This window comes from Theobroma cacao, chromosome 4 (genome assembly GCF_000208745.1).
Source record: "Theobroma cacao cultivar B97-61/B2 chromosome 4, Criollo_cocoa_genome_V2, whole genome shotgun sequence".
Lineage (NCBI taxonomy): Eukaryota > Viridiplantae > Streptophyta > Magnoliopsida > Malvales > Malvaceae > Theobroma > Theobroma cacao.
This window is the reverse complement of record NC_030853.1, coordinates 30,266,573-30,279,470: the sequence shown is the minus strand read 5'-3', so window position 1 is coordinate 30,279,470 and position 12,898 is coordinate 30,266,573. Positions and strand designations below refer to the sequence as shown.

The 12,898-nt window shown below is 35.5% G+C and overlaps 3 protein-coding genes across 4 annotated transcripts; 1 reads left to right on the top strand and 2 right to left on the bottom strand.

Moving 5' to 3' along the window:
- On the top strand, positions 343-4,189 carry LOC18603448 (lipase). Of its 2 annotated transcripts, XM_007035438.2 has the most exons (11): positions 351-543; positions 628-697; positions 937-1,016; positions 1,327-1,392; positions 1,486-1,533; positions 1,646-1,713; positions 1,941-2,013; positions 2,097-2,258; positions 2,446-2,640; positions 3,313-3,401; positions 3,736-4,189. In XM_007035438.2, exons 2-11 carry the CDS (start codon positions 631-633, stop codon positions 3,953-3,955), a joined length of 1,068 nt encoding a protein of 355 aa, XP_007035500.2. In that variant the 5' UTR covers positions 351-543; positions 628-630; the 3' UTR covers positions 3,956-4,189. The 2 variants fall into 2 exon arrangements, with proteins under 2 accessions (XP_017975867.1, XP_007035500.2); XM_018120378.1 differs by lacking the exon at positions 628-697 and having other exon boundaries at positions 343-543.
- LOC108661644 lies at positions 7,611-8,488 on the bottom strand. The gene is made up of 2 exons (XM_018119139.1): positions 8,265-8,488; positions 7,611-8,006 (listed from the first exon to the last, which is right to left on the bottom strand). The coding sequence occupies exons 1-2, from the start codon at positions 8,486-8,488 to the stop codon at positions 7,643-7,645; spliced, it is 588 nt and encodes a 195-aa protein (XP_017974628.1). The 3' UTR covers positions 7,611-7,642.
- Positions 9,844-11,212, bottom strand: LOC18603447 (gelsolin-related protein of 125 kDa). The gene is made up of 3 exons (XM_007035437.2): positions 10,370-11,212; positions 10,185-10,279; positions 9,844-10,079 (listed from the first exon to the last, which is right to left on the bottom strand). Exons 1-3 carry the CDS (start codon positions 11,037-11,039, stop codon positions 10,032-10,034), a joined length of 813 nt encoding a protein of 270 aa, XP_007035499.2. The 5' UTR covers positions 11,040-11,212; the 3' UTR covers positions 9,844-10,031.

The following is a 12,898-nucleotide window of genomic DNA, read 5'->3' as shown; positions in this document are numbered from 1 at the left end:
ATAAATTAAATTGACCAATAAAAATTAGTTATTGGCTCAATTAAAGAAAGAAATTCAGGCAAAAATAAGAAAAGTAAATGAAAGCAAGTAAATCCCCAAAAGAAAAGGAGACGGAAAGAAAGGGAATACGGTGGACACAACCTACCTGATTCAAACCTGCAAATTTCCACACTGAAAAATTCCAAACTTCGCACCGGTGAGCAGTTACACGTTACAGTTGTACCAAATTACCAAACTACCCATCCACAGCTACCTAATATTTCAGAAGCACGCGGCCAACGAAAGTTCAACAAGGGCAATTCAGGTAATTAAAAATACATAAAACCCCGAAGAAACGTAGAGGTAGAAACTCCGTATTGGTCACTATTTCTCCCCTCTCTTCTTTTCCATTAAAAAATCATAAATAAATTTCCCTCGCCTTCCTTTCTCCATCATTGGCCCCCTCAAAACGGCACCGTTCAAGCCTGCCGGAGCCCGGCGGTCGCCGTGAAAGAAACCTAGGATTCAATCTAAATCGGACTCCAAAGTCCGCGTTTTGACCAGGTCCGTTTCTGATCAGTTTGCTTTAATTTTCTTTTTTTGTTGTTGTTTATTACGTTTCGGAATAAATTTTTTCTTTAATTGCAGATTATGGGACATAAAACGTGGCTAATTTTAGCGATTTTTACATGTTTAATTGCATCTTCTTGTGGGAGAGGTATTATTTAAATTCAATTCTTTTAATTTCTCAATTTTTAAAAAAATAAAAAAATTAGGTATTCCTATTATAATTATGCTTAATTATTCCCTTTTTACGCAATGAAATGTTAAATTCAGCTCAAGAACTTGTACTTCTAGTTTCTATTTGATTGTTTTAAAGGTTATGTTTGGTTTTTGTAGCTTTTGAGATTTTAAAATTTTAGTTTAACAAGGAATTTTTTCCCCCATTGACTGTAGAATTACAGGCCAAGCACAAGGATAGCTTCGCCGTCTACAATCATACTCTTGCCACTATTTTAGTAGAATATGCTTCTGCGGTAAAGTTGTTAATTACTATTTTTAATGAATTTGAGTTTAAAAGTTTAAATAATTATCAAGGAAATTTTGTTTCGTGCTGCGGTGATGTAATGATTTACTATAATTGAATGCATATGAAGCCAATGAAATGATATAGAAGGCTTGGAATCGATGCAAATGATCCCTGCTTATTTGATTTAGAATAGTGGAGCTAATGAGTTCAATGTTGTTGCCTAAGAAGTTATATGAGAGTTATTGTTTGCTTCATTTACATTGCTTTGTATTTCCTTGTTGTTGATATGGTCACTCAGGCAATTTTTGTCCCTGTAGGTGTACATGTCAGATTTGACGGAACTTTTTACTTGGACATGTGAAAGATGTGATGGTTTGACTAAGGTAGTGATTGTCTAGTAGTTTTTCTTTAATCTGCAATGATCGGGTAGGTTTCACTTGAATTGGTTGTCCTAATGCTCCTTTGAATGGAAACAGGGGTTTGAAGTTATTGAGCTTGTTGTTGATATTCAGAACTGTTTACAGGTGCATTTTTCATAGTGTTTTTAGATATTTACTGGAATTTTAACCCGTATAGGTGTTATACTTTTGAATACATTTGTTTGTAACTGACATGAAAATGAACATCAATTAATAGGCGTTTGTTGGAGTGGCAAAGGATCTTAATGCCATTGTTATTGCCTTTAGAGGAACTCAGGAGCACAGGTACTAATATTTTAATGCTTAATTGCTTTTATAATTTCTGTTCAGAAATGTTTTAAAAAGCTGGATTTCTCACTAGTTATGCTGGTTGGTCACATTATCGAACCAGGCTGTTCATGGCATGAAAACAACAAATGATAAGCAAGATTTGAGGAATGCAGAAATTAAGTTTTTTTTTTAATTATTATAAATTTAATTGCTTTCTGTTTGTATGATTTTATTGTTTGCAGCTTACAGAATTGGGTTGAAGATTTATTCTGGAAACAGCTTGATTTAAATTACCCTGGCATGCCTGATGCTATGGTATGCGTAACAAATTTCTTCTAATTTGTGAATTTATACTGGAGTGATTGATATTAATCGTTAGTCTGTTTTCACCATTTCAGGTGCACCATGGATTTTATACTGCTTACCACAACACAACCATACGCCCTGGAATTCTGCATGCTGTTAAAAAAGCAAAAGAATTTTATGGAGACCTTGAAATCATGGTGACTGGGCATTCAATGGGAGGTGCTATGGCTTCCTTTTGTGCACTTGATCTAATGGTAATCTTGAGCCTTTCTTGATACAGCTGGAAATATTTTATTATTGCTGTTCTTTTCATCATGTGGTAAATGTGAAACCTTCTTGAATATTATATGAGTTTGAATTGATTTTCCTTGGTTAAATTCTGGAAGCTTTCCTGGTTACTCTGTCAGAGTTGTAATGAGAAAGTTAATTTTTTATTCCCAGGTTAATCATGAAGCCAAAAATGTTCAAGTTATGACATTTGGACAGCCTCGTATTGGGAATGCTGCCTTTACTTCTTATTACAGTAAACTTGTGCCAAACACAATTAGAGTTACAAATGACCATGATATTGTGCCTCATCTGCCACCATACTATTCCTATTTCCCGCAAAAGACATACCATCACTTTCCTAGAGAGGTTAGTATCTGTGTTTGGTAAAATAAACTCGATGACTTTAGTTGTGGCTTTAAGCAAATAACTTAAATTAGGCCTGAGAGTTGCTAATTGGATTGTCATCAGTACTTGAACATTGAGATATTTAATGGTATGTAACTTTTTGTGGAAAATCATTTTTAATGTTGAGGAAGCATGGATTGTTGCCGATATACATCCATTTATTGTCTTGACTGTTGAATAACACTAAAAGTGAATGCCAGTATCTGCACAATGTTGTTGCATGTTCATAATGGTTCTTGAAATAGACTTATTCTCTGTTTCTCCATTCCATGACCAAACAGGGTTGTCTTGTTCCTTATTCTTCGTTATTTAAATTGTATATTAATCTACTCTTTGCCAATCTCCTTCATTGAAGGTCCTAGTTTGCCTTTGAGGTGTCATGGTGCTAATGGTTATGGCATTATTTGAATGTAAATATAAGAAAGGTCTTTGCTTTAAAGTCTGTAAACAATTTTACATATGTAAATGTAAGGACATGCTTATGCTCCATTGTCCGACACTTAAAAGTGCCTAAGTTTCTGTATCAGAGGTGTGGCGGATAGAGGACTGCTGTTGGATGCATGTAAGACTGCAGCCAGATTAAACGAAGAATGGCATGGATAAGCTCGTTAATGTACATTTTTTTTTTTGTAGGTGTGGCTGTATAACCTTGGACTGGGAAGTCTGGTTTATAGAGTTGAGAAGGTCTGTGATGGTTCTGGTGAAGATCCAGCCTGTAGTAGGTAAGCCTATTTCTATGTGTGGTTTTTGATTGTGATGGAAATTTATCAGTACTTGAAACCTCATCTATTGCTTGAATAACTTTAATATTTGATTAATTTGATGAAACATTAAATTATTTGATTTAGTAGTTTGGTTGTTTTAAAATTTATGAAAACGGAAGATGAAGGCATCTTTTATGTATGTGTTGTTCTTCCTAATCTTCTTGGTGAAAAAGGGAAAATGATGGCATTGATAGATTATTCTTTTTGCTAAACGAGAAGTGGGCATGACTGCTTTAGAATTATTACTTTGGAAATCTGTCATGAAGTTTTCTACTTTCGCATTCTATTGCAGGTCAGTGACTGGGAACAGCATCGCAGACCACTTAAATTATTATGGTGTTGATTTAATGTGCCAACAATGGAGATCCTGCAGAATCGTGATGGACCCTCGTGTTGCAGAGTATGGCGAAACGGATCACAAAGGAAATATTGTTTTGTCCAGAGATCCAGCCATCGTTGATCTGAAAATGAATAGTCAGTCAAATGAAGGGGGAGTTACATCTAGTACATGATTTACCGTTGTGATATCTCCTGGAAGATGGGGCTGGTAGCATAGTTCATCGATTTCCACTTCAGGTAGCAAAATTTTCATTCTTCCATTGAAGCCTTGTAAAAAGCCATTGAAAAACGAACGTTATTGATGTGGGTTTGGGGTTAGGAAGGAATTCATGTAAATAACTATTAAAACCTGTATATTTTTTACCTTCATGAACCTAAATTCCAATTTAACATCGTCTTCTTTCTCACGGCATGATTCTTTAATACAAACTCTGGTTCAATCTAAACAAAAACCTGGTTTTTGGTCCTCCATCGTCAAACCCAAGATACTGCACTAAACGAGGGAGAAAAAATAAAAATAAACACTCTTGTTGATACTGGTTGCTGGTTAAGTTGAGGAACTCAAGGAGATGGGACTTGGATCGAACTCAAGTCTTACAAGGGTCAGCCACTGTTACACGAATACCATTAGACCCAAGGGCCGGTTCTTGGGATCAGGTCACCTTGAATCTAGATTTCTGGGGTCACACATGGCTGAAACAATGACGAATGCATCTGCGAACAGAGGCTTTGGCAAAGTCTGAGGTCATACATTTCAAATTTATTAAAAGTCTCTTTGTAGCTTTGAATGGAGGGGATATCTTGCATGGATTCTATAATCGCGGGATCAAAGCCATGCAATATTCCTCCCAATGACTATGATGTATAGAACAATACCAATCACAAGCAAGAGAGCAGTCTCCCTTATGGTTGAATATCAGATTCATTATATTGTCAGTTAACAAGTAAAACCATGGTTTATCTCGTTTTGACCCCAAAACGAGACTGATCAAATGAAAACAGTTTCTTTCCATTTCCCGAGAACAACATTGAAATACACCCAAAACATAGTAATATCTAAACATAAAAAGGTAAATTGCAAACACAACACGAAGTTCCGATTTTTCAACAACAACAACAACAACAGAAGCCACATTCTTCAGCAGTAGGCTTTGTGGAAAGAGAGCTTGGTGTAACAATTTCCTGGCATTGGAATGAAAAATAAAGCATAGTATTAGTAAGTAATCAGTTCCATTGATATAAATACAATATTCTCACAAGAAATATTTCTTCCCATGCATGGGACACCCCTATTTCCGATTTCTTCAGAAGTTTATTACCTTGGGCAAATATGTGTTCATATATAGCACTGTTTCTGTCTGATAAAACCCCCAGTAGCAGAAGACGATATATGTTGATGAAGATCGATTGCATTGCAAAATATATTAAGAAACCGTAAACTAATCAATCATTGCTTCAAAGGTTTCACTCTGTCTTCAAATCCTCGGCTGTTGCAGCAACTGCTCTTTCTTCCTGCGCCAAAGATAAACCCTTTTGAGTACTCCCAGTTCCTTTCTGCAGTAAAATCAACTTATAATTATTTAATTAGGAGCCAAACTGGTTTTGATATTTAATACCTCTTTCTCAACTGGGGTTGGAGTTTCAGCTTCAGTAGTTTCTGCTGTTTCTGTTTCTTTTACCAAGTTCTCTTCCTTCACTGCTTCAGGTTCTCCTGAACATAGATTAAGATATCAAATTAGTGATTGAATAAGAATCATGCATCATTAACAAGAAAATGCCATCCTTGGTTAGTGTCACAGACCATTTGCAGTTTCTTCGGTTTTCTCTTCAGCCAGTTTTTCACCCTCAACAGTTTGTTCTTTTCCATCTTCAGCCTGGTTTTTATCCTCCAAGATACCTTCTTTAGCTTCTTCTTTTTGTCTCTTCAGGAAGTATTATTTCCTGCACAGTTTCTTCTTGGGTCTCTTCATCAAATATTTTATCCTCCACGATATCTTCTTTAGCTTCTTCTTTTGTCTCTTCAGCAAGTATTATTTCCTGCACTGTTTCTTCTTTGGTCTCTTCAGCCAATTTTTTATCCTCCACAATTTCTTCTTTGGCTTCTATTTTTGTCTCTTGAGCCAATTCTTTTTCCTCCACAGTTTTTTCTTTTTCCTCTTCAGCCAGGTTTACATTCTCATTGAACAAGCTCTCTTTCCCAGCCTCTTCTCTTTGGAGAGTAATACTCCGACCTTCCAGACATTCCCTCCAATGCAATTCCCTGAATAGGTTCCTCGTTCTCTTCCGCAACCCCACTTTTCTTCTCCTTATCTGTCTCTACATTCTCTTCTTTCTTCAATTCTGTGCTCTCATGAAAAGGGGGACAATTCCTATGTTACTCGTGTTCAAAAATGAACCACAGGTACATCTAGGAGACGAGGACGAGGCATGTCATTATTGTTCAAATAAAATTCAGTAAATTAAGATATTTTTATATGCATTGAATGTACTAATTGAATTGAGATTTTCCCAAAAAGGCATTATACTCAACTTGCTATTTATGTCCAACTCCCCTTCCGTCAAATGAGACATGCTGAATCACCTAGTGACATGCGTGGTTCATCTCATCATTGATCTTTCTTAACCGTGAACATTTAATGGCATTTATTGAAAACAGACAAACCAAGGCACATATATCCCTTTATGATCAGAGTGCGGACTATACCAGCCTAGAAAACGAGGGATTTTTCTCCTTTGGGGCACATAGAGCAGAATCAAATTCATTGGGGAGTGATGAAGCAGAGAAAACATGGTAGTAAATTGTTTTGGTAATGGTTAGAGAGAGATGGAAGGGGTTTTTAGTAACCCTTGGAAACTTATTGTTATGGGGGCTAGCTTTTGTCTTGGTTGTCGGTCGATGGTTCTTCCTTTGAATACTTCTGCTCTGCCACCACTTTTTCTACTTTTTTTTTGAATTGTTTCACAAAGTTTCTTCTGAACTTATTATAAAGTAAAAATAATAATAACAGTAAGTATTAGCAGAAAACTTTTCTTACTTTTCATTTATATTTCAGTTAAATTTTTATGGAAGCAAACCTCTGTTAACCTACTGGCAGGGGTATTTTTGGAGGAGCATAAAGAATGTAGGAGGCAATGTGAATTAGCCAAAGGGTTCATCGGTGGTAAAGGGAGAGTTCTGAAAGCAGCAATCTTTTGAAAAAATGATTAGGGTCATCAAATGGATGAAAGGTGAGAGGCAGCATAATCTACGCCAGCCTCTTGGAAGTTGGAACAGCTCCAGGCTTATCTTGAGACAGCTATTAACGAAAGTGACATAAGCTGGATGCTGAGGATACAAAACCTGAAACTATTCACAGCTGTCGCAACTATTCTTACACCTTAACCTCCTGAAAATAACCACAATTTCATGAATCACATCTAAGAAACACATCTAACAAGTAAATAAGGTATTTCAAATCCACAGACAAATAGAAATATGTCGGAAAGTTTGTGAACATAAATTAACTTTAAAAAAAAAGATGTAACATTGACATTGATTCACCTTCAGCTTAACTTCCGCAAAATAAACTAATTGCAATGAAAAAGTTTGAAACAATTCAACAACTCCGTCAAAATATTCCCATTCTAAAAATAACCTAACCTATTCAATATTTGCCTTCTATGAAAAGAACCATTTTGTCTATGTACAGCTTTTGTAGTTCAGGAGCCTCTGTCCCCGTAACGGTTAACAAATCTGTTATGGAATACTTTATCTGAACTCAGAAATAAAGATTCTAAACTAAGGTTTTTGATATAACCTTTCGACAGCAGATCTTTACCAAACAACCCTCTTGGAACAATCTTCTTCTCCAAACTGGACATCAAAATAACAGGTTAGCTGAAGGGGTAAATCCCATTTTGTTCACCAGAAAACTCATTATTGCCGTAATCTTATCCTCAGAGGTCTTCATACAAATGGGTTGCAAGTGAAAAGCCTTACAAATCTCTTCCTCGGACCAGCCCAACTTCTTGAAAAGATCAACCTTTTTGTCCCATGTTGCTTTGGTCATGGAAGAATATACAAAGAGAGCGTAAAGATATCGCTTGCCCGTAGGATCGAATCCCATGTTCTTTATTGTGTCTCCAATTTCCTTCAACTTAGATGGAGATTTAAATAATATCTGAGGTTGAATCCTTAACATCGAAATAATATTGGATAGTGGCACTCCAACATCATTCAAAATACTAATATTGGGTAAAAGATAAGTTTTGACATCATAAAAGATTCATTGAGGAAAACGCTTGATAGCATGAACAATTTTCTCTTCAGATTGAAGAAGAATACTAATAATATTAAAAGTAGGAATAATATCATCTAAATTTATGAAAAAAATAGTAGGAAAAGCAGCCGAAATTCTTACAATATCAAAGCATGGAGTGCCTTTAGAGCGAAAAAATTCTATCTTAGGCAAAAGGGTTTTCTCAGCATTACACACAAGCAACGATGGATGAGTCTTGACCATTCTAGTGATATGGGTTTCAGAGAAACCTTGATTCTTGAAAAAAGCGATGATAGAATCAGGTTTTTCTGAAGTTTCAAAATTAATATGTTTTGAGATGGTTAAAGCATATTTTTTGGAAAAGCCAAATGTTTCAATGAGGTACGAGACAGTAAAAGGGTGTAATACCAATGCTGGGTAGTCTTGAAGATTTGAAGTGACTGACATGCATGGTGGGTATTTCTGAAGAGTTGTTATACTTTGAATCCTTCGATGGGAAACAGTTTTGCAAAGAAAATTAAACATTGGGTAAGGTTTAGGTTTGACAAGTGAAGTTTTGCAGAGAACAGTTTTGCAAGAAGATTAAACATTGGGTAAGGACTAGGTTAAGGTTTACGCTCGACAAGTGAGGAAGAACTAGGTTAGGGTTTAGGTTTATCAAGTGAGAAAGATTTAGGGTTGGGTAAGGTTTATTTGAGTGTATATTTATAAATAAAGTCAGAATTTATTTATAATTTATTTAAGTCTTGTTTAAATAGAATTTATAAAATAAAAAATAATACTAAAAGAATTTAATTTAAATAAAAATTTAATATTAATCTAATCTAATTTAAATTTAGCTGAAAAATATTTAAACAAAATTTTAATCTTAATCTAATCTAATTTAAATATACATAATAAAGTTTAAGAGTTCAAATCAAATTATACTATTGTAAAGACTAAATCAAATTATACTCTTGTAGTTGGTCTGTTAGTTTTAGGTTTGTTTATTTGAGTATTTGAGTGTGTATTTATATATGTAGTGAGGATTTATTTATATTGTATTTAAGTCTTATCTAAATAGAATTATAAGATAAAATTAATATTAAAAGAATTTAATTTAGATAGATAATATTTAAATAAAATTTTAATTTAATTCAGATATATATAATCAAGTTTAAGAGTTGAAATTAGATTATACTCTTGTAATTGGCCTACCTGGATTATGTATATTCTACAATTTAGTTATTATACTCTACAAAAAGAATAAATTTAGTTTTTATACAATAATTTGTATAATTTGGATTTTTATATTTTGTGAATTTGTTAATTATAGTCATTAACTCTAACACTTGTTAATTTCAAATCTGTTGAGTCTCTTTCTAGCGCTGGCTCTGTGAAAACAATCGGGCCAAGCCGGAGTGGAATGAAACAGTGCCATGCAATATTGTGCTGAACGATTCGCCTCTGAATCACCATGATCTTTAGAACAATACCAATCACAGGAACGAAGCTCTCTCCCTTATGGTTGAGTATCAGATCCTTAATTGTCAGTAAACAAGTAAAAGCTTGATTTATGGATTTTGACCCAAAGAGGAGACTGATCAAATGAATACAGTTTCATTCCATTTCCATCTTAATTGGTAGGTAGGGAAACACAGACTTTATTAGTTATGGCAATAAACTGCCCCAAGATGACCAATATGCGACTCTGTGATTCGGAGATCATCATAGTTTTCATAGCTTAAAGCATTTTTAGTTCCAAATAATTGTCCCCATTGCCAGAAAAAGTCGGGATGAGAGATCAATGACCAATCTCAGAATATCAATGCAAGCCACAATATTCCATAAAGAAACACATATTTAGACAAACTTTTTGAGTTCCATGTTAAATTCTTAACACTTTTACATGTTTCTTTGATCAGGGTTTTGAGGAGGAGTATGGTATTAATACATGAAATTGAAGTGTACAAAGAGTCTGATAAACCCAGATAAAACAGCTTCAAAGGTTTCACTCTGTCTTCAAATCCTCGGCTGGTGCAGCAACTGCTGTTTCTTCCTGCACCAAAGAAAAAACTTTTTGAGTACTTCCAAATTCCTTTCTGCATTCAAATAAACTTGTCATAATTTAATTAGGACCCAAAATGGTTTTGATATTTAATACCTCTTTCTCAACTGGGGTTGAAGCTTCAGGTTCAGTAGTTTCTGCTGTTTCTGTTTCTTTTACCAAGTTCTCTTCCTTCACAGCTTCACGTTCTCCTGAACGTACATTAAGAAATCAAATTATGGAATGAATAAGAATCATGCATCATTAACAAGAAACTGCCATCCATGGTTAGTGTCACACACCATTTGCAGTTTCTTCTGTTTTCTTTTCAGCCAGTTTTTCACCCTCCACAGTTTGTTCTTTTGCATCTTCAGCCAGGTTTTTACCCTCCACGATATCTTCTTTAGCTTCTTCTTTTGTCTCTTCAGCAAGTATTATTTCCTGCACTGTTTCTTCTTTGGTCTCTTCAGCCAATTTTTTATCCTCCACAATTTCTTCTCTGGCTTGTATTTTTGTCTCTTGAGCCGATTCTTTTTCGTCTACAGCTTTTTCTTTTGTCTCTTCAGCCAGATTCACATTCTCATTGAACAAGCTCTCTTGCCCAGCCTCTTCTCGTGGAGAGTAATACTCCGACCTTCCAGACATTCCCTCCAAAGCAATTCCCTGAATAGGTTCCTCATTCTCTCCCACAACCCCACTTTTCTTCTCCTTATCTGTCTCTACATTCTCTTCTTTCTTCAATTCTGTGCTCTCAATTATGTCCTTCCCCTCATCAGCCACAGCCCTGGAATTAAAAGAGTCCTGATTGACATTCTTGCCTTCCTCTTGCACCAATATTGAGCTTGTGCTGCTACCCTGTTTGCTTGTTTCTGCAATGGTTTCCGAGGTTTTGCCCCTCTTGGACTCAGCTCTTGAATTCTTCCGGCTAATGGTGTTTCCGGTTGCTACGTGCTTGGATTCACCACAACCCATTTCTGCAGATTCTGACTAGTGCAGAGAGGAGGAATTCCCTGCCCCCTTTTAATCTGGAAGAGAGAGAGTTGCAAATGGGAAAAAATCTTGTTTGTTGGTTCTGTATGTTCTAGTTTGGGTTGGATACATAGCTTTTGCATGGGTGTAATTTGGTGCCTACAGTTTTTCCCTAATAACAAACGGTTTTTTCTGTTGATTTTCTGAGGCTGAGGTTGGCCTCTTTGGCAAATCATTTATAGAAGAAAGTGTATTTTTAGAATTGCAAAACAGCAGTCCAGAAAGGTTTCATGCTGGCAATGGGGAATCCATATTAGCTTAAATTTATACCATTTGCGACACGCATATTCAAGATTTTCCAATTTTATTACTTGCTTTACATGTAAATTTCAAAGGGTTGAGATTATCATAAAACAATGTGTGACATGGTTGGAACTAATTATAACAACCTAGTATGTTACATAAGTACTGATTGGGATCCCTGTAATCTGGTTTTCATCCGCTGCTTTTTGCTAAAGACAGGCAGCCTGCGGCTTGGAATAAAAAACCTGACAAGTTCTTTTGCCAACCTTGATCTTTGCCATTGAGAGTAATAATGTATGCACATGAAAGTATTTCATACAGAAGAGTAAGTTTCATTTCAAGGCACAAGGAGAATCAGCAAACTGAGTTATGATCTTATCCTGATAATTCAAGCCACTTAATCTTGTAAAGGTAAAAGAAAACAAAGAAAAGTACTAAAAGTATCTGGTGTGTTACTCACCCCAAGTCCCAAATACCCTTAAGTCTGAACCTAGACTTTGGTTGCTTTTCTTGACCAAAGGCAAAAGGGTCCAACCAAAACCAACTTGCAGACCCTTTATCTCCATTGCCTCACACTCACACGAGCATTGAAGGGAATGAAACTTGCTTGAAAAATGTTTGCATTTCTCTTAAACATACTCTTCAATGCAATATCATAACATCCACAGACAGATTCTACAGCTAATACTGATAAAATTTTGCTTGACCGGCACATAAGCAACAAGAATTTAACTCTTTAAGATGAATTCCATCTCAATTAATGCATTCAGAAACTGTAAAAGTCTCACATACAGACAATGATTGAAAATCATACTGGCTATTATCAGTTGTATTTGCTGCAACTTGTGGTAAACTTTCTCTTCCATGCAACCCATGTAAGACAATTTACTTTTAGTTTGATACAAAGGAATATTAAGAGAAGTGCAAGTTGAGCTTTGTATGCATCTCAATTCGTTCAGGATCCAATTCACCTGGCACAGCAAACTATGCACAGAACTCTAGAACTTAGCTTTTTTTTTCTTTTTATTTTAAAGAGTTTGACGCACAAAAGTAGTTCATGTACAAGTTGGAAAAATGTACAAGAAAGGAACTCTTGACAAGGACACCTCCAGATCTGATCTTCCATTATCCAAATTATCCACCAGGATAATGAATTTTATATTTCATTGAAAATTATTATCTTGGGTATATTTAAAACTACACATTTGGCATCATAGCTGTTTATGACAATGGATTATCATGTAAGAAATGGATTTTGATTGAAAGTGTTAAGAATTCGTGTGGAAAAAAGGTGTGGGTTTTGATTGATACCTAAGGTTAGGAAGCAAGTTGCGTGGTAGGCAAGAACACGGGCAGACTCATTGTTGCCCCTGGGAATCCAAAGCCATTAACAAATTTCTGTTGATCAGATTGAGTTTGAAAAACAACCCTATCCAAAAGCAATAAATGTCTGTCTTTATTCCTTCTTTGATCTATCATAGGCGACATTGTTCTCAGCAGGCCATGTTTTCAAGTTAATTATTGTTGTGGCTCCATGTGCTCTACCAGCCATGAACAAG

Coding starts and splice junctions, on each gene's coding strand:
- LOC18603447 (XM_007035437.2), bottom strand. CDS start 11,039: ATGGGTTGTGGTGAATCCAAGCACGTAGCAACCGGAAACACCATTAGC. Junction 10,280..10,369: donor AACAGAAGAAACTGCAAATG/GTGTGTGACACT, acceptor ATGTACGTTCAG/GAGAACGTGAAGCTGTGAAG. Junction 10,080..10,184: donor CAACCCCAGTTGAGAAAGAG/GTATTAAATATC, acceptor TCTTTGGTGCAG/GAAGAAACAGCAGTTGCTGC.
- LOC18603448 (XM_007035438.2), top strand. CDS start 631: ATGGGACATAAAACGTGGCTAATTTTAGCGATTTTTACATGTTTAATT. Junction 698..936: donor TGCATCTTCTTGTGGGAGAG/GTATTATTTAAA, acceptor CATTGACTGTAG/AATTACAGGCCAAGCACAAG. Junction 1,534..1,645: donor ATATTCAGAACTGTTTACAG/GTGCATTTTTCA, acceptor ATCAATTAATAG/GCGTTTGTTGGAGTGGCAAA.
- LOC108661644 (XM_018119139.1), bottom strand. CDS start 8,488: ATGTCAGTCACTTCAAATCTTCAAGACTACCCAGCATTGGTATTACAC. Junction 8,007..8,264: donor ATGGTCAAGACTCATCCATC/GTTGCTTGTGTG, acceptor ACCCAATATTAG/TATTTTGAATGATGTTGGAG.